Genomic DNA, 21,398 nt, shown 5'->3' on the forward strand with positions numbered 1-21,398 from the left:
GATGAGTGTGCCCAATTATGGATAGGCAAATTGACAAACATAATTAGTTTACTTCATTGCAAAGAGACCCTCCTTGTCCTATTTTTATAATATTCTTGGAGAGGGGCCATTTGGTGGGGGTGTTGATTTGATTTTGTTGAGTGTTGTCATTAGTCATACAGTGCTGTTTTGTGCAGGCAAGAATCTGGGTTGGGCCTTCCAATATTTCCAATTAGGTATTATATATTACTCGGACTTGTTTGAAATTGAAACGTAACTATTGATTCTTTCGAAATTTTTGCCTATTAAAAGTTACCTTAGGCAAGGATGGGGTGTAAGATCGTGATAGTGACTAATGAGTGCAATTAAAGGAGAACGTGTTTTGAGAGAATGTTAATTTTTATAATAAATCAATTGCCGGCCTATTATTTGTTGTAATTTTAGTGAATTTTACACAAAACATAATGTTGCATGTCGAAAGTACTAAATGTTGCATCTTTAAGAATTTAATTGTATTCGATGTTTACACTAAATCAATAAATACGTAACATATATTTGTACATAGACCTCCATCACTTAACTATAGTTAATTAACCTTAACTTGATTTAAGTTAGCACAGTAAATAACTCAATTCTAAATGTACCTTTTCAACGCTAAGGTATTCGTGAAGCGTACATGTATCAATTCGAGGAGTTTAGATGGTCATAATGAAAGTTGAGGTGTTCAACGGTCAATGAAGACCAAGTTAATTAAAGTGTCTATACGTGCATTATGCCTTTAAAATACTGTTTTAAAAAATAAATTATTTAGTATTAGGACAAATAGACCCAAATATAGAGCAAAAAATGATTATAGAAGATTCATACACCCTATAACTCAATTGATTTGACATTCAAACATGATTAATGGAAGAGGCAAAAAGTTAAGAGTTAAAGTTGTTAGTAGTATTACTTATAAAATGAATAGTTAAGGGAAATAACCACTTAATTAACAATTATTTTTTTTGACAAGGAAAATCCTCTATTCCCTATCATTTGGGTGCGCACAGGTAAAAACTCCACTCCTATGCAATAGTAACCTGCACTAGACAAGCACAATACAACGAGCTTGATCCAGAAGGCAAACCCTTGCTTTTGCTGGTAAATGGTTTCAACTTGAGACCTCCAACACAAAAGTTCAATCCCAAACCACTGAGCCACCCCGAAAAAGTTTTACCTCTAATAGGGATTAACTAAAATAAAAAAAGAAGTTAATTGGGAAAATATCTTATATCAACTGAATATTTGCCAACTCCTGCTATGAGACTTTTTGAATCTTATGCATTTCATCATGTTTAACACATAAGTTTACATTATATGTGATGCATCAAGTAAGCTTTTACCAATGCCAAAATTTAAGAATAGAGCCTATAAATGCATATAATATGTAGTCAATGAGTTTGTCAACTAAAAGAAACAACTGGAAATTAAGTTAATGAGGAAAAGTAAGATATAAATATCATAAATACTACAAAATCAAACTGATATCTCCTAGACCTTTGAGGTGTGTTGTTCTTAATTTATCTCAAAAGGTAGGAGAAAAAATGAATCAAGAGGAAGTGTGCTTAGTGTAGCAAACTTCATTTACTCTGTATCTCTGATGCTTTCACTTGTGAGCCACAACTTCTTTTGGATGATGAAAACAATCTCATCTCCTTCCTGGTCTTGATCTGGCGTTGGATCAGCTACCGCTTCCCAGTGCAATGGAGATAAATACTTCTTTACAAAGTCAATAACATGTTGTTTGTCGCGGAAGATGACAAAACCACTAGGCCTTACTATGCGATCTATCTCGAGTAACAGATCCTCACCACTGCAACCTTTCTTTTCAATGTCGGAGAATACATTCCATGCATGGAGCAAATCATAGGTCCTAGGATATGTTGAAAATGCTTCACACCTGCACTCAACGATGTGCAAAGAAGTAAGATTTTCAATGATCAGCTCTGGTTCAGCGATTCTAAGGGTCTGCATGCTTCGTATGGCTACTTATTCTGAAGTTGGATAACAACAACAAGAACATATTTTGTGTAGTCCCACAAAGTGGAGTCTAGGAGGATAGAGTGTACGCAGACCTTACTCCTACCTCAGAGGTAGAGAGGCGGTTTACGATAGACCCTCGGCACAAAGACTTATGTTGAGAGGATTTACCAAAAAATGTTGCTGCACCTGTGTCAGATCCTCCAAAAGTGAACTACTTTTGGAGGATCTGACACGCACATGTCAAATTTTTTGAAGAGTCCAAGCAAATTAAAACGGTTATGTACATTTTAACCTCAGATTATTGATATTTAAGCAGGTTTTAATTTCATCTTTGCTGTCAGTTAATAGACCTATTAAGAGAATCTCACAAGGTCGATTTTGTAAAGGATGCTAGCTTGACGCCCATAGAGTAGACTGGAGAAATCTACGTAGTTCTGTTTAGTAAGAAATTATCCACGTACCAGTCATGAGTTGTGCCAATCAAACCACGATCATATACAATCTTGAGAGTGTTAGGTCCATCTTTGGGTACAACGTTCATGACCCAAACATCTTTGTCCTTCAAAGCAGCAGCAAATGACCCCAGATTGGCCTTCATGTCCATGATATTTCTCAGTGTGTCTGAAGAGATCTTTGAACTTAAAATATTCCAGTAATGTTCAACCCTTCGCTGCCAAAGCTCCTGCGTATATGCCAAGAAAAGCAAGAAGCATATTAAGCTTTCCCTTTCCATTCTCACGATTGCACCTGAGCACTTTAATCTCACATGTGGAATGATGTGGCAGAAATTGAAAAAATAAGATTAGAAAATTACCACATCCTTCTCAAACATTTCACTTGAATACCCAAAATCAGCAAGACGGGGAGGAGGAGTGGATAGCCTTGCTGGCCAAGGAGCCAGCCCGCTTCCACCAACTTTGTGGTCATCTGATATCAGAAAATGAGAATTAAGGTTATACGTTTTTGAGGAAAACTAAACAGAACTAACGTGAGCATTGTTTACAAGCTTCAGCTAAACTGTGACTTATTTTCTTTGATGAATAAACAAAATTAGAACTTCTGCTCGTGCATATTGTATCAGAAAACTAATGTAACAATGTCAGATGTAACCATTCCATAAAAGGCTCCAAACTGTAACTTTTGATTCAGTGCTTAGGTGCTTTGACGAGTGGACTTTCTTAATATACTATGCATTGTTTGAGAAAACTTTCCGGAGACTACTAATTTTGGTGCTCAATTCTATCTAATTCTGAAGTTGGGTTCGCAAAGTTAAATTCTTTTTGTTATGAATTACTATTGCTTAGTTGACCAGGTACAAAACACTTCTATCTGCCAGTTTTACTGTTTTACATAGGTATATTCACCGTCACCGATGCTCCAGAATGAAAATAAGCAAGAGACAGGACACTTACGATCAGAATAAGGTGTTATGCATGCTTCCATATTCACACCCCAAACAGCATCAGGATCATCATTGGACCGACAAAGTGGTGGTTGAGTACCAGCTGGTCTTTCCATGTAACAGTCATTGTTTAGAGGCTTGACCCAAATCACTGTTTGGTTCTTTTTTTCTGCTATTTTCCAGCACATGCGTTCGACAAGTGTGCTCATCTGTTTCCATATTCTGAGATCCTCTTCATCCTGTGCATATGCTTCGGGAGATGAATAGGCAAAATAGCCTCCAGGTCTAAGCACCCTATCAAGCTCGAGAAGAAGGATACCATCCCTCTGAATCCAATCAATCCTACAACGGGAGCAGTGAGCAAATTCAAATGATCTGCTTGGATAGGGAAGCCTTTTTGTTCCAAGAACACCAAGATATGCAGGGATTCCTCTCTCTAAGGCAAATTGGATCTGATTCTGATGCACATCATTCGGCGCCAATGACATTGCTATGATATCAGACGATAGAAGATAGCCACCAAAGCTAGCCACACCACAACCAACGTCAAAAACCGTGCGTATCCTTCCTCCATTGTTCAAGTTATTGTTCGGAAATTTCAGCATCTGCAATCGTGATTACAGGTAAGACAACTTTGAGAAGTGAGAACATCTTAAGAGTTGATGATTTAATCATAAGGATGGTTACATATTTCATTTTATTGACGGAGAAGCTATATTTCAAGAGATAGAGTGCTCACGTTTGCAATTAAAGCAATGTACTTATCAGCTCCATAGTGAAAGTGAGTGCCTCCACCAGGAAATATGATCTTTTCACCCTTAACAACCATCCAGTTTTGGTCAGATTTCTCATGAGCAAGGTGAGTATGTGGTATGTTCGCCTTCCAAACCTCATCTCTACTTCTTGGCCACTTAATCGGTACCTACAACAACATCCAAGGGAGAAAGCAAAAACAGATGTGTCCGATCAGAAAAAAAAATCGATAACATTGGAAGTTAGAGCATATTCTTGACTTATATTTAGTACTGATATAGCTTATGCACCTTGTATCCTGCTGGAGGAGGAATCAAGCAATTGAAACGTCTTTCAGGCAATGGGCAGTGTCTTTCATAGTGCTCCATTAATGTTAGATCCAGCTTCAATCTCATTTGGTATATGAGATGCCTGTCCAGACAGGGAATTAACTCCGAATGTCGATCATCGCAAACCTTTCAAGAGAAAAAACAATAGTAGCACAAAAGTTAAAAAGTCAACAAGACAACCAAAATGCAGCAAGTGTTTCCCCATCCCTCCATTTAGCACAGAGTCACACGGGATAGTTAAGTGAGAGTGACTGTGACATCACATCTATCAACAAAAGAAAAAAGAACAATACGACAGGAAAAATAATACTCACTGGGAAGCTCTTAGAAACGATGCCATCTTCACCATCTTCCAGCCCAAACTTCTCATCTTGCTTGCTGCTAAGATCAGACTCATCATCTCCACCCAAATACGAGGATCCCAGTTTCCTCAACGATCGGCTTCCATACTCTAAAGCAGATTCACCGTTGCTCTTAGAGCCAAAATAAAAATACAGGACAACAACAAAGATTGCAACAACAGCTACAGAAGTCAACAAGCGCTTCTTCTGCGCTCCATCTGATCTCCCTCGCATCATTTGTGTAGTTTTAGAATCTTCAAAAAAGCTTCACCTTCACCCTTCCCCTTCAGTTCTAAGAAGTCATTGCTTAGGTGGACCAGTTAGCTCCAAGATCCCGAACGTAATAGATTGCACAAATTAGATTCTGAAGGAAGTTGGATTACTTCTATTGGTGAAATAACCTGTGAAATCACATGCACAAACAACTAGATCAACTCGAGTAGTGTGGCAAAGGGCAAACAAAAATAAAAAGAAAAAAAGCCACAGATATTTCAAAAATGAATCCAAAAAATAAAAAAGCAATATAAAAGTCCAACCGCAGTAGATATTGCAGTATGCACTAATCTTGCATGTCGGCCACACATGCTATAGTTCTTTGAAAAGAACATGTAAATTAAACTTATACTATATTTCTTGTACAATTTCATGATCTCAGAAACAATCTTTGAAATCATATTGAACTCCACGAAAGTTCCCAAGCTCAAGCTTGGATATGATTCTCTGATTTGGGTATTACTCCTTGAAGTTAGACGATAGGTATGTCTACTTCTCTAGCCAGTTAGGGAATGAGATGGAAGCAACAACAATCCACTAACTGCATAATGTATCATGACTTACTTAATATGCAACTCTCAAACGTTTTCAAGTATATGTAGGCCAAATAGGCTATCTTATAAGCCAAGAGCAAAATATTGATGATAAGAAAGATCAAACCAGCACTTATCTTTAACGGATTACCAAAGAACCACTTTTTCTCCCCCTCCCCAAAGTAATAGGTATCAAATCACACTTATAGTGTACGAAGTGATGCATTCAGAAGGAAAATGGAACTGGTAGAGGAAGACAATGTCAAGTGGAATTCCAGAAACAGAGTTGGCTAGCTGCTGGTATATCATTTACGTTTCAGGCCACATTGTCGACAGTGTCTTCCACTGCCTCGCATTCTATTTTTCGTACAATGAAAAAAAAAAGAGTCCGGATGCTATTTAGTATATAAAAAAAAATGCAGATTCACAACGGAACTTCCCATATCTACAGCTGAGAAGTACATCAACTATGAACAAGATCCCCATGCATAAAAACATTTGGACTAATTGTGAAGATCAATGAAATTCAACTTTTATCCTTGGAGATCAAAGCAATAATGCGCTTATACTGATGACAGGTATAAGAATAATTAAACTTGCTGAAACACAGATCTGGGATGATGCAATTAAGAATCCAAGATTACTAATACAAATAAAAAAGTCTAGGCCTTATTAGCGTTAATAGGTAGAACAACAAAAGCAGAAAACAGCTGAGAATTTTTTTAAAAAGAGCATAAAGCCCAAAGGATGAGCAAAATCCAACATGATCCATTAAACAAGCCATAATTACTACTAATACAAATTAACAAGATTAAGCAGTCACATTAATGGGTACAAACAACCGAACCAAAGAACAGATTTTGGCCTAGATGATAATTAACCAGCTCAAAGGCAAAATGGACAAGCCAGATCCAATATTAAAAAAAAAAACATGATTGTTCATACAAATCAACAAGACTAAGCACTGGCATTAAAGGGTCCAAAAATTAGAGCAAAAGATTAGAACTTTGCCTAGTTGAGCATGATTAACAAGCACAAAAGGCCAAAAATAAGTAAGCTAGATTCAATATTTAAAAAAAACCATGTTAATACAAATCAACAAGATTAAACACTAGTCTAAAACTTTCTAAAACATTAAAGGATCTAAAACATTATAGCAAAAGATTAGAACTTTAGCTAAGTAGGATTAACAATCAAAAAAGGCCAAAATGGATAAGCCAGATTCAATATCAAGAAAAACTCATACGAATCAACAAGATTAAGTAGTAGCGTCAAAGGGACTAAAACATTAGAGCAAAATATTAAAACTTTTAACTAGCTGAAAACAATTAACAAGCAGAAAAGAGCAAATGGTTAAGCCAGATTCAATATTAAGAAAAAACTCATGATTGCTAATACAAATAAACAAGATTAAGAGGGTACAAAACGTTAGAGCAAAAAGATTAGAATTAATAAGCAAAATGGCCGAAATGAGTAAGCTAGATTCAATATTAAGAAAACCCATTATTGTTCAACAAGATTAAGCACTAACATTAGAGGGTCCGAAACAGTACACCGAAAGATTACAATTTTACATGGCTAAACAAATAATCAAGATTAAACACAAAGATTAGAAGTTTGTTTAGCTGCGGATTAAGGATAGGACAAAATGGGTAAGCAAGATTCAATATTAAAAAACGGCATGATTGTTAATACAAATCATCAAGATTAAGCACTACCGTTAAATGTAGTAAACATTAGAACAAAAAGATTAGAGCTTTGCCCTGTCTGTGAAACCAATTAACAAGTAGAAAAGGCCAAATGAGTAAGCAAGAAATCACTCAGATCCACAAAAACAAAAAAGAATCTTACAGTATTTGGAGCAGAATAGTTGCAGATCTGAAATTGGAGAAGAAATGGGTAAGTGATACAAATTGGTAACAGTAGGACGTGTCAAAAAAAACAAGAAAATAGTTAAGTGTATGATGGAGAGAAAGAGAGTGGAACAAAGCTATGTATAAAAAGAAAAATGTATTATTGGATACAGTTGGGAGGAATGAAGAGGGGATGGGGTGCCGACAGCGTGGGGGTGGGATTGGGCGTATTGGATCTCATTTTCAGTGAATGGTGAAAATTTTGGGATGTTTTATGCCATTTTGGGAAAAGAAAGGAGATAGAAGTGAAAGGTACAAACTTTCATGTTGATAAGTGTAAAATTGAAAAGAAAAAAAAAAAATGACAAAAATGGTCTACTCTTAGAAAATAAAAAAATAATTATAAACAAGGTAATTTTGAAAGAATAATTTAAAACAAAATAAAAAATGGAGTACTTATTTATTTTAGAATAGAGAGAGTATTATGTTAAGTGTATATTCAAAATAATCTCAAGTATACACGGAATGAATTTAATCATTTAAGTTAATTAAAAATAACATTTTTAGTCTTCATTAAATATTTATCGAACTTTATTTGTTAGATTTGACAGAGATTATAATTATTTTTTAAAAAAGAAACTCATATTTAGCGGTATAATTTTTGTAATTTTTTAATTGTATCTAGAGTGTCATACTAATTTTTGATGTAATTTTTGCTCTTCTTTTTTATATCTTTTGGTGTTTAGTGTAGTTTCTTGTGTTGGTATATTTTAGAATTTGATGAGACTTTTATGGTATTTATGATTAAATCATTTTTTTGTTAAATTATACAAACATAAACTATCAAATATTTGATGAAGATTAAAAGTACTAATTATTAGCTAACTTAAAGGATCAAAAATGTTAAATGCATATTTAAAAGGGCTATTTTAAACCCACAGGCCACACTAACAAATTACGTGCAAGTATTTATTTATAAAATTTGTTAATTAAAAAATTACACAATACAATCTTGCATATTGTATAACCTTCAAAGTATACCATTTACATAATTATTTATCACAGGAATATACAAAACATTCATATTGAGTATTTACGAATACTTAATTTTTTTATCTAAATTGATGTGAATTGTAATAATTTTTAAAATAGGCTAATTCGGGTGATCACATTTGGCTGACTGGCCATTTATGTTAATATTCCAAAAATAAAAAAATAATACACACATATAATGTACTTATTATATTATTTCGTAAATGATCTCTATAACAACATATTCAATGTAATTTTACAAGTGTGAACTGCGAAGAATAAAATATACACAAAGTTTTTCTTCATTTTTTTTATAGTTAGTGTCTTATTGATCATGAATTTTTTTTTACAAATAGAAAATTTGAGTTATTGTTACAATTTTGATTAAACAAAATTTACCAATTTAATTTTTTTAAAGCATGTCAATAAATAAGTTCATAATTATAATCCTTGAAAAAGTGTGCCTGGAAATTTATGTTGTGCAACTTGTGCATTCTTTTTTAGGTAAAAATAAACACATTATTGGACTCATAATAATAACTAACACTAGTGTATATATCTAGAAAAGTTTTTATTTATGGCAAACTTGAAAGAGTTCTTTTTTTGGAGATTATTATTTGAAGACTGTTTATCTTTACTGCTTAATGCTATTAGAAAAGATATAAATGTATGTTTTTTTTTTGGATATTTTCCATTTTTTTAATATGGTTAATAATTAAGAAATAAAAATGATTAAAGAATTGTTGAGATCTTGAACTCGTGACATTAATAAATAATTAGAAAATTGAAATTCCATAAGTAGGGGAATGGGATCTTTGCCCATGGATGGTCACCATGTGCTCTTGATTCAATGAATTTTAACATTTCTTATTTTACGATAATACTATAATAGATAATTTATTAGGGGCACGCGAGTGATATTCTTATCTTATATAAAAGTTTTAGTGATTTTCAATTGGCGTGTGATTCGAAATCAATGATTCAGTGAGACGAGTATAAAAATGAGAAATGATAGTGTAGGACTTATTTTACAATTTTACTATGCCACATACAACTTGAAAATCATAGGATGACAAGAAACTAGTTATATATATGCTTCAATGGACATAAATACTCGATCATGTGAGTGACACATTATGAATCATAAAATTTTATTCATAAATCCATGTGGAGCTTAATTAGTTCGAGAAGGTGATCGTGAATTATGGTAATAGACTAAGTAGAATATAACTGAGTTTGAAGAGGAGATAGTTCACATTAAATAAAGTCTCATATTGATAACCAAATAAAATAAAAAGATACATACAAAGTGTAATTATGCTCTTAACGATATTTTGAGTCTGCATGTGACTGATGTTTGTCTGAGTGCATCATCAAATATTAATTTCTATATCACAAAACTTTGATCAAAATCTGTAACATATATACTACTATTGAAATTAAAGTTTTCTAAAGCTAAACAAACATATATACTTCTCCTTTTTTATTTCTTTATACAATTAATTAAATTCAGTTTTTATAGCAAAACCATTAATATATATTCATTATTTAATCATAATTAACTAATTTGCATTGTTACTTTTTTTTAATTAATAAGATTAAATTATTTTATTTAAATGCTATGTACAAATTAATATATATTATTTCCTATATAGAAATGGGACTTAAGGACGAACACAACATATAAAAGTTGTACTTTGTGCTGAAAATGTAATGAAATGGGACTTAAGGACGAACACAACATATAAAAATTGTACTTTGTACTGAAAATGTGATCTTGTCAAGATCTCTTATTGTCAATATATTTTGAACTTGGAGCAATTAGATATTGTCACACACATATTTTTTTTTCCATTAGAAAATCATTGTTTTCATTATGATAAAGGAAAGATATAAAAAGTTGAAAGTGATATTAAAGAAATATAATTTATGTGCCGACATATCTAGATACTATAAATTGACATAAAAATTAATTGTAGATTAAAACATACGCAACATAGTTTTCTAATGAGGTCTCGGGTTTAAGTCCTTCTTGGTATGAAGTTGTATTTATTAGGGAGCGTTTTATCTTTCAATTTAGGACTTCCCAGCACAAATTCAGATTTAGTTGGACACCAATATAAATATCGGACACTGAATAAAAAATAAAAAAATATTTGGAATAATTTCATTTTTTATACATCTTTTAAAACTTTTACAGCCTTAAACTTTGATGTAATATTTTTTTTATCAAACCAACTCTTCAATCCTCTAATATAAAAATAGGTGAGTTTAAATTTTATATATCGTTGGTATAACTATTTTTTTAAGCATCATTAGGTTATTATTCAAATGATATATATATATATATATATATATATTTGAAATCTTAAAAAATAAGTTATGTTACCTGCTATAATATATAATGTAGAAATTATTTAAAGTGACTATATATATTAAGTAAAAAATAAATATAATTGTTTTTAATTTTATTTTAATTTAATGACTACAAGTTAGTTGCATGTGGACTTCAACGAAAGCGGTCAATTTCTAATCAATTTCGTCGGTGGCTTATTTTGGGCTGGATCTACTATATTGGGCCAGTCTAAAAGCCCAATACAAAAAAAATTCAAGAGCCCATTTGAATGTCCAAGAATTTAAGGGGCCAAACTGAATATTTATGAGGATGGGCTCAATGGACAAAGGCCCATGGACTGAGTTAACACCGCTCACTACACTCACGTGTGATGGTTCCTAAGATTGGTCAAAGTGATCAAGCCGATGTCATAATTTAAGTCGATTATGTTCATTGCATTATTAGATCGCAAGGTGTGGCGATCCAAGATCGCCACAGGTTGTCAAAGATAATGTCATGAATTGTTATAGAGTGGTGCGTGTTTAAACGGCTCCTACCATTTATAATTTGAACCGGTTAGAAATAGAGAGAGAGAGAGAGTGAACGCGCTCGGAGGGTCTCGAGTTTTGAGGAAGAAATATTCATCAGCCACTAGAGCAAGTTTCTACTTTTAAATGGGCTTGTTGAATTAGAGTGTGAAATTTTGGGCTATTATCATAGTTTTGGGCCTTTAAAATTGGGCCCAGGAACACTTCCTCTAAAGCAATCCTATGCAAAATGAAAATTGTTTCTACAATTATAGGAAATACGAATTAAGGATTTAAACTTCATAAGGTTCGAATTGTTCTAAGCTACAATCTTACAGACTAGTGAGTTAATATGTTCAAAAAATTTAGGGCAAATTACAAAAATCACATAATTTTAAGGCAAAATTACAATCTATCCCTTAAAAGTTTATAATTACAGAAATCCCTCAAATGGATACAATAATATAAGCGCAAATACATTAATCTAATGCGCGAGATACATTAATCGTTAAGTAAGATACATTACATTTTATACATGATACACTAATCTGATGCGCGAGATACAGTAATTTGATGCGCGAAGATGAGGGATTTTGGAGATTTGTAAAACTTATAGGGGATAATGGTAATAAGCAAACTAAAAGGTGAGATTTCTGTAATTTTTCCAAAAAATTAATATTTTTGGCTAGTAGATTTCATAATACATATACAAAGTTTGAATCAAGCCTGTTAAATTCGGCTAACATGTATCTTTTTTACTATGTTTATCGTAGAAAATATCTTTTAGTCTAGTCCATCTTTATATTCATGCAACCTCAAAATCATATAGGGAAAATGCTTTTTTTTCCCTCTATAATTTGCAAGTTTGGGGGATTATGTTTCTCTTGCCTTTTTTTTGGTTGAGAAATTCATTGTTACCCTCTGTAATTTGAGGAACAATAATAATGATTTTTTAGTAATAGAGATTTTATTATTTGAAAAAAATAAGAATCTTTTAGTTTCTTTGAAAAAAAACAAACAAATGAGTTAATGGTAAAAATAATACGTGTGAACTATTATTTTTTTGCGAATTTTACACTCGAACTATGAGTTGGTACCTTTTTCTACTTGAATAATCACCATCTACTCAACTAAATGTGTTTTAATATATAGACAATGATTGATGATTCAGATAGAAAAATAATAAGTACAATTAAACTTTAAATTATGAAACTCACGAAAAATTGATAATTTAGATATATTTTTTATAATTATGTTAAAAGACAATTAGAACGACAACTTTTAAATTTTGAGACAAATATGTTTTAGATAAGTTGATTTTGGCTCCCAAAAGTGCCAACAAATTAAATCTTTTGGATAGTGTTTTTTAAATTGATTACAAGACAAGACATGTTACTTTAATGAATTTTTATGTGGTATTTAACGGTTCAATCTTAGTGATAAGCACTTAATTTAAAGTTGGTTAATTTTATTCTATTTGCTTGTGCTAAACACGAATATAATTATGACCACCTTTTTTTTTATGGAACAAATTACTTTGCATCACAACTTGGAGAACATCATGGAGGAGACAACTAAGATTATTATTATTATAAATATTTTTATAATATATCGTCATTTATTTATTTTATTGTTATAAGGAAATATTGTTGTCAAATCCACAACCTCAATAAAAATGAATGTAGCTACTATATAATATATCTGAAATCTTGTTAAAACTACTACATAAGAAAAACATATCTGACGTTGGCCTTGATAAACTATATGAAATTTTAGGTAAAAATATTTGATGTTTTAATTTTACCAGGTTAGAATTCAGATAAAAATATTTGGAGCTTGTCAAACTTCATATGCGAAATTTTGTAACTTTAGTTGTATATATTTGAAGTTGTCCCCAAGTGAGTCGAATTGCATTTTTTAAACTTTGAGTACAAATTAAATGACGCCTCCAAAATTGGATATTTGTGCACTTTGCTTACATTTTGATATATTAAAGATATGTAGATTGTATTAAAATATTTTTTAATCTTATAACCTTAAGCATATCACATGAAAATTTAGAATTAAATTTTTTGTTAAAAAAGAAAAGAAACATTATTAAAAAAATGAATTAAAAAAGTAAGTAAGTCATGTATAAAAATATTAAGATTGTGACTTCTATGATACCTTTCCATTTTTAGAATGTGTAAAAGTTATAAAAATAAATAAATAGAAGATTTATTAAACATTATAATTTAAGAACTCATCCAATCCAACGCAGTGTTATTATTGGGGAGATTAATAGTTTATCATCCAAAATTTTAGGAACCTACTTATTAAATAACCTTGTTTAATACTTTCGAAAAGATTCTTTTAGGTTTTCGAAATGATTCATACTTTTCTTTTCTATTTAAAAAAAAATGATTCTCGACTGACAATGAAAAAAATAATTATTTGTTCAGGTTTTTCACCTCAAAGACAAAAAAAAAGTTACTCTTATTTTCAAAAACCTACCTGTCAAAGTCAAACGAATGATTTTTTTTAATCGATCAAGACTTTACCGACCTCTAATTTGAGGTGAGTTTTTTGAGTTGGTTTTTGACAATTCTTTTTATTAATAATATATAATTTAATTAATGTTTATAGCAACAACATTTCCTTTTTGAATTGCATTTTACCAAGGTACACTATATCAAGGACATGATAAATATTTTTGAAATCTTTAAGTACATTATTAGTACATGTTAAAACCAGAAATTAAAGACCACAAAACAAGACTGCAAAATATTCTTTTTCTTCTCGAGCCAACAACTTGTACTAATAAACTCTTTGAATGTACCATTAGAGAAAAAATGTATGAAAATTCCCCCTTTTAAAGGAAGTTTTACACTATCTCCAATGGTGATTAATTATCACAATTAACATCAGGTTAAAACAATAAACAAGAAAACCTACTACTCCCTCCATTCCATATTAAGTTAAGAAAAAATCCTTTTGGCCAGAAAATTTGGCTAGAATTTGGCCAGAATAGTATTTTAACTATGTTATTTTACCTTTTAAAACATTTTTACCAATTTTAACTTTAATACCTTTTAACTATAAAATGGAAAAAATATCAGTTTATTTTAAAATAAAAAAAATATTATAGTTTTTTTAAATTTCTGGCCAGATTTTCTGGCCATTTAGCATTACCCGTAAGTTAATTTTTGAGGTGTTTCACACCCTTTAAGAAAAGTAGATCAAGACATAAATTGAACCTAGTTTTCCATTTTTACCCTTATTAATTATTGTCAAATTTATGATTAAAATAACTAAATATTAATTAATCACTAATTTCAATACTAACTAATGAAGGGTAAAATTGGAAGAACACTCTAAAAGTAGTCTTGAAAATTGAATAATTAAGTTAATTTGAAAAATGGAAAATGCCTCAAAAATTAACTTAATATGGAATGGAGGGAGTACTAACTAATTAATTAGTACTAGGATTACTTATATAATATTCAAAGAGTAACATATTCGGTGTAATTTCATAAATGAGGTCTGAAAAGGATGATGTATATCATCATTACCCCGACCATATGAGGATAGAAAATTATTTCTAATAAACTCTGGCTCAAATAAAACCATATTAAAATAATTATGAAAAAGAATAACACGATGACCGAAGCAAAGGTAATAACATGTATCAAAAAAATGAAGCATAAGAAAATAAGGGCATAATAATACATAGACGGAAAACTAGATGAGGTCTGACTATCTAATATCTATAAACCTTCTAACTTAATCCTCAACTTCTATAGCCTCCTATCTAGAATCATATCTTCAGTAAGCTACATGTGAGTTATGTCCTATCTAATTACATCTCTTTAATACTTCTTCGGCCTACTTCTACTTTTTTTTCTAAGAACCACTACTGCCAACCTTTCATGCCTTCTTACGGAAATATTTAAATATCTCTTTTTCACATGTCCGAACCAAACATATGTATAATTTAAATCGTTTTCCCTACACATCAAATAGTTTTATAAATCCATTGAATGAGGAAGTCATATAGTATAAAAATCTAGAATTAGTGTCAATACTGTAGGAAAATGACATACAATATAATATAAAGTTTTTTAGTAAAAGATAAAAATAGTTGGAATGAAGTCTCTTTCATTCAGTGAAGACTATCTGCTTCATCCACTCAAGATATTGAATGCAACATGACAAGATACTTCAAAAAAAAACAAAAAAGATGTGAGATTTCAATGGGAAAAAAATTTAAAAAAATCCACAAACATTATTTTATTTTTTTATTTTTTTAGATTTAGAAAAAAAGAAAAAAGAATCTTTAAGCCGACGTGACTAATCAATTAGGGTACTATTTTCACCTTGAGATGAATATGGATAACACCAAAAATGTCACCATATAAAAAGGGATAATTGAATAAGACTTGTGTACTAGAAGTTCAAAATTGTTTAGCCCTAAGTGGTTGTAACTTAATTTTCATAAACATTTTTATCAATTTTTGCAAGTGTCCATGAATAATAAATTCAACAGTACGTTATCTTTAAATGTCTAGTCAAATATTGCGTCTTAAGTCTTAACGTATACCTAGGAGACATGAAAGTTAACATCGTCTGTGCAAAGATTAATTGAATATTGTTCAAAAAATTCATTTCTAGTACATTACTTTACAGTAGCATTAAGTTTCAAATTATGAAAATTGAGAAATATCTTAAATTTATTTGAGTATGACTCCAATAATAAGATCATTGTATTTCGATTTTAAGTCCTTAGAATAGAGTTAACGAATAATTTACTCCTAAAGTAGTAGTTTTCAATCACTATAACAAAAACAATGTTTAGCGACAATAAATATACACATTATTAAAGAGTTCAAAAGTATTTACCGACATTAGCTGAGTGTCATTAGATCCAATGTCGCTAAAGAATTTTGAGAGATATACAAAGAGTGCTAATTACAACTAAAAATACGTATTTAGTGGCAATTAAGCTACTGTCGTTAATTAATTATCACTAAATATAATTTTTGATGTAGTAAATGTGAATCTAGATTAATTGGGCCTAAGTGGTTGTAGCTTGAGTTTCATAGCATTTATCGATTGTTGCAACTGTCGGGAGATAAAAGTTTAACAAGATGTTAACTCTAGATGTATAATCAACTGTTGCGCCTTAACTTATTTTTTAAGGACACAGCGTTAGCATCGTCTATGCAAGAATAATTCAATATTATTCTAATAAGTGGTAACTTAAGTTTCGTAGCATTTATCAATTGTTGCAAGTGTCAAGAGAGATAAGTTTAAAAATATATGTTATCTTCAGATGTCTAGTCAACTGTTGCGCCTTAACTTATTTTTCGAAGGTGTAACGTTAACATGTCTGTACAATAATAATTGAATATTGTTCAAAAAAACATATTTCTTGTACATCACTTTCACTGTAACATCATGTTTCAAAATGTGAAATTTATTGTACTGTTTTTATTTTATTTTATAAAAATCGACTATAGTGCGTATGTCTTTGTGATCACTAGAGATATTAGATTACTAGCTAGGTAGACTGCTATTTAGGACCATGGTAATATTGGATTATCATGACTCCAATATTTTTCAAGATTTAATTGGTTTTGAATTTTTAAAATTATAACTTATTGAATTTTGAATAAATATATTAAATAGATTTAATAGTATAAATATAAAATATGATCAAATTTTTTGGATTCTATCAAATTCATAAACAAAACAATAGCTCCCCCTTTGAGTACTCCTTCATCGATCTTTTTGTTATCTTTCATATGTTCAAAGTAGTAAATTAGAAAAGAGAAGAACTAGTAAATTATCCATAGACATAATTTTTTTCGTACGTCCTTAAGGACTATTGTCAAGAAATTTGGATTAATTTCTTTCGACATAAAACAAAAGAGTCCATTCTGAAATAGCGACAATGCAAATTTTATAGAACTCCAATAATTTTACATGATCGAGCAAGTCATGCGACGCTTATTTTTTATTTTTGAAAACAATGCAAAAATAAGCGTAGAGAAAGGTTTCAAATTTCGTCTTATCAAATCTGAGGCAATACCTTCGAATTTAGGAATAAGGGTCTGAAAAATATCCCAACTTTGGTCGGATTTGTTGTTGCGATACTAAACTTTCATAAGGACCTATTACCTCACTAAACTATTTAATACCGTATTTTTTACCCCCTGAACTATTTAATAATGTATTTTAAAGGTAATAAATGTGCCTACGTGGACACATTATTAATTATAATTTTGCATTATTTTTTATGTCCACGTGGACAAATATATATGTTTAAAATACGATATTAAATAGTCTAGGGAGGTAATAGGTCCTCGTGAAAGTTTAGTATCGCAACAACAAATCCGACCAAAGTTGGGTATTTTTCAGACCCTTATCCTTCGAATTTATAATCAATGATTTTTTCTCATTTACCATTCACAACTGAAACCCTCAACGTTTCTAACTAGATACTCTGTCTTGAATATTTTGCGCCTAAAAAATTATAGCCGTTTTTAATTTATAGGGAGTGGATTTACTCTTAAACTAAGATTTTTCAGAGTAAATTTAAATTAATTGAATCCCATCGAGGATCGATGGAAAAAAACAAAAAAGAAGAGATAATAATTAAGATTGTCCACTATATATACACAAAAGTTGGAGACAGATTGATATGAATTCATGCTTATAGACTGTGGAAACTTGGGACATTAATTGTCGGTTACACAACATTTTTCTGTTCCCTTTTCTTTTTCCTACTATAGATAACATGTTGAAATAGATCCAACAGAGAAAAGATTATATAATGTTTTAATAAAATGGAAATATAATATATTAGACTTTTTTTAAAAAAAAATTTATGCTATATTACATTTAGCTTTTAAGATATTTTAGTTCGCTAAGTTTAAAAAGTACAGACTAGTAAGTTAGGTAGCTTGGATATGATTTTAGATCGGAGATTCATGGATCGGCGCAGATGGTATGTCTCCATGACCTTTCACCTATAAAAGCAGATAAGAAACTACATATTTATCAATAAATTAAAGTGAAAGATTAAATAATCAATCAATAAAATTATTTAAATTTCACATCTATTAGAGTCATGTATTTGTTGTGATGCTTTTTTTAAAAACGATGAAAAGTTAATATGCTTTAAACTATGTGAAATTGTAAAAAATGTCATTCGTTAATAAGTTGGTCTAAAAATATTTTTATTGTTAATAGTTTGGCTCTCTATTATCCTTAATTAATTATGGGTCAAAAAATGTTTTTTTTTTTTCTAATAAACATAAATATTTTTGTTATAACACCTTTTTTCCTAATAAAATATTATTTTAAAGAATGTTTTTTATTTATATTCTTTAAAAATCCCTTTAGCTAATGAAAAAGTTGAAAGTAATTCCCCCCCTCCCCCGTCTTATCAATTAAAGCAAATACTATCATATACTTTTTTAAATGAGAATATTAGTCTTGCATCATTAATTATCATTTAAATAACGATAAGTTGTTTTTTTCCTAATAAAATAATATCCATATGAAAGGCAAATCTCTCTTTCAACAATAGGATTCACGGCATATCAAGCCCTGGAATTTTATTTATTTAGGTTGTCATCATTTACCCAAAAAAGAAGAATTTTTTACGCTGCACAACTAAATAAAAGGGAAAATTGTGCACAATAGCAAATATTTAAATCATATTAAATGTTATAGCTACTATTTAGGGAAATTTTAATTTGCAGCTATAGTTTCATTCAATCTTGCTATTAGCCTGATTTGTATAATTCGGTCCATTTGTATAATTCAGTTCCTGATTGTATAAATTCAGAATATTGTATATGTTTATCCTAGCTATTTGTATACGATTTATGAAAAAATATTAATAAATTACCATATTTGTATATTGACAAGCGAAATATACAAACGGAGTTTTGAAAAAATCCTAAATGTATAAATATAAAATTTATTTATACTTACCCTATTTGTATATTCGCAAACGAAATATACAAAGAAACAGAAATATACAACTGCAACATCCATAACAAACCGAACTATAAGTATGGAGCGCAATTATCAAAACTATAGCTATAGACCCTTATTATGTTTGCTATTTCTGAAATTTTCTCACAATAAAATCCGCAACAAAATTCAACCCTATACCGTGTATGAGTTATGTATACATTTTGTATATATTGTATATTAATTATACACCAAATATACTCTGAAGACAATTGCAAAAAGTTACTGCTAGGTGAGTTATTTTTTTTTAAAAAAAATCTTTAGCCTTAATCAGCACCTTCTTTCATCAAAGATAGGTGTGAGCTAATTTTCTCGCTAAACCCCTTTCCTTACAGTCAAGTGGCTGCGGAAAGGCCTACTAAGGTCCGCTCGAGGTTATCTTCTTCCTGATTCAATATGCCCTACCAAATGAAAAGGAAGTCGCAGGAGCAAGTTAAGAGTTAGAATTCCCCGACCAAGTACCGCCTCGTCCTGGGCCATCGCACGGAAAACTATAACCGAAATCCTTTTTATCTGGCATTAACTTGGAACCACGTGCATCTAAAGCACCTTTTACTAAGATCAATGTAGTTGTATGTAAACCACCCATGAACTATTTGGGTCAATGGATTAGTTCGATCCAAAACTTGTGCGTTGTTAGGTGCTCCATTTTATTTTCCCATTGAGGCCGAACCTAAACCTGTGCTCGAGAGAGCGTAGACGAGCAAGCAAAGCCAAGGAAAGAGGGAAGCCCGTCATAGAGCAGTCGACTAGAAGTAGAAGACTGCTGGCCTGAGAGAAGGCGGGCTCTCTCGGGAAAGGTTCCCTCCGGTCCGTTCCCGGGTTGGGTTAGGGGAACATCCGAGCGATTGCCTTCGCGGGTCAACTACAACTAGAAGGCATGCCGATCTTGCCACCAACAAACCTTTGACTTTGGCTATGAAAAGCTCCGTTGTGCCAAAAGAAACTAAAAGCGTACTTTGCCTCCTTCTCCTGCCATATGAATGAACGCTTCTCTTAAGGGAAGTCTCCTTTTTGGTCAAGGTTGTTAGAGTTGCATAAATAGGCAATTGCCTAAATTTGACATTCTAAGGTCAAACATTATGATTTGGTCATGATTTTATTACTATAAATACTTTTAATATCTAAATGATGAATGTATACAACTTTCCACATTTTAAGTTTCATATTCATTTTAAAAAATAAATAATTGGACACTAAATTTTATTGTTACACATTGCTACTTTTTTAATTGCAAAAAGCTAAATACAAAGTAAGTCCAAGATCTCTTTAATTGTATGAAATGCATTAAATCTAATACTACTATGATATCTCCATTTTCATGACCTTATTAATTATACATCTTTTTTCTTTTTTGAAATATTGACACAAGTACAAAGATCATCAACTTACCATGAATCCATGAGCTCTCTCTCAATTGATATTTTTTTTTAAAAAAAAAATTATCGCGGTATGATGAGTGACCTTTATATTCACATATTAAAAATTAGAGGGGAGCCTAAGCTCAACTCTCTTTCTAGTTTGCATCTAATGACCGCTCGCAAAAGAAAGTATAAACAAAAACTATACAAAGTTTTGTACAAATATACAATTTCAGACTTCAGCATAATAGGCAAAAATAGCTTAGCATATCAACTAGACTATTTTTATACATGATAATTCTTCTTCTGTTTATGCCGAAGGAACTCCATTTGTATGAGATCAAATAGGTAACTTCATATACCCTCGATAGTAAATAAGCGTATGCAAAAATATTCAGATCTTCATTTATAATACTCTATTTTAGTAAGGCTTGATCGACTTGATTGACTTCTCTTTAGCAATGTCAAACCTCACTAGTAATTTGACTTGTTCGGATATAGAAGTTTGACTAAGAAATACATCAACTATTTTCATAGTATAACTTGTAATTTGTTAGCATATAAATTCTGTTGGGTAGACATTTTTCTACAATCAAATTTCTAGTTCTCTTTTTTTCCATATATCCACATAAT

General features: G+C 30.9%; 2 protein-coding genes across 2 annotated transcripts in view; one reads left to right on the forward strand and one right to left on the reverse strand.

Annotated features, from left to right (window-relative positions):
* LOC125825643 (germin-like protein subfamily 1 member 7) overlaps positions 1–21,398 on the forward strand; it is a 318,424-nt gene that overhangs the window by 140,393 nt on the left and 156,633 nt on the right. The gene's annotated exons all lie outside the window — the stretch shown is intronic.
* LOC125825615 (probable methyltransferase PMT3) lies at positions 1,306–7,593 on the reverse strand. The gene is made up of 8 exons (XM_049504938.1): positions 7,484–7,593; positions 4,800–5,227; positions 4,447–4,611; positions 4,143–4,325; positions 3,414–4,008; positions 2,816–2,928; positions 2,463–2,683; positions 1,306–1,918 (listed from the first exon to the last, which is right to left on the reverse strand). The coding sequence occupies exons 2-8, from the start codon at positions 5,061–5,063 to the stop codon at positions 1,603–1,605; spliced, it is 1,857 nt and encodes a 618-aa protein (XP_049360895.1). The 5' UTR covers positions 5,064–5,227; positions 7,484–7,593; the 3' UTR covers positions 1,306–1,602.

Source organism: Solanum verrucosum, unplaced genomic scaffold (assembly GCF_900185275.1).
Source record: "Solanum verrucosum unplaced genomic scaffold, falcon-dt-bn FXZP01000298.1, whole genome shotgun sequence".
NCBI lineage: Eukaryota > Viridiplantae > Streptophyta > Magnoliopsida > Solanales > Solanaceae > Solanum > Solanum verrucosum.

Bases quoted from the DNA above. Each gene is read 5' to 3' on its own strand.
- LOC125825615 (XM_049504938.1), bottom strand. From the start codon at position 5,063: ATGATGCGAGGGAGATCAGATGGAGCGCAGAAGAAGCGCTTGTTGACT. The intron at 4,326-4,446 runs GTGCATAAGCTA...ATGTTGTTGTAG, and splicing joins CTCCTCCAGCAGGATACAAG to GTACCGATTAAGTGGCCAAG. The intron at 2,929-3,413 runs GTAAGTGTCCTG...TTCTGATATCAG, and splicing joins CATAACACCTTATTCTGATC to ATGACCACAAAGTTGGTGGA.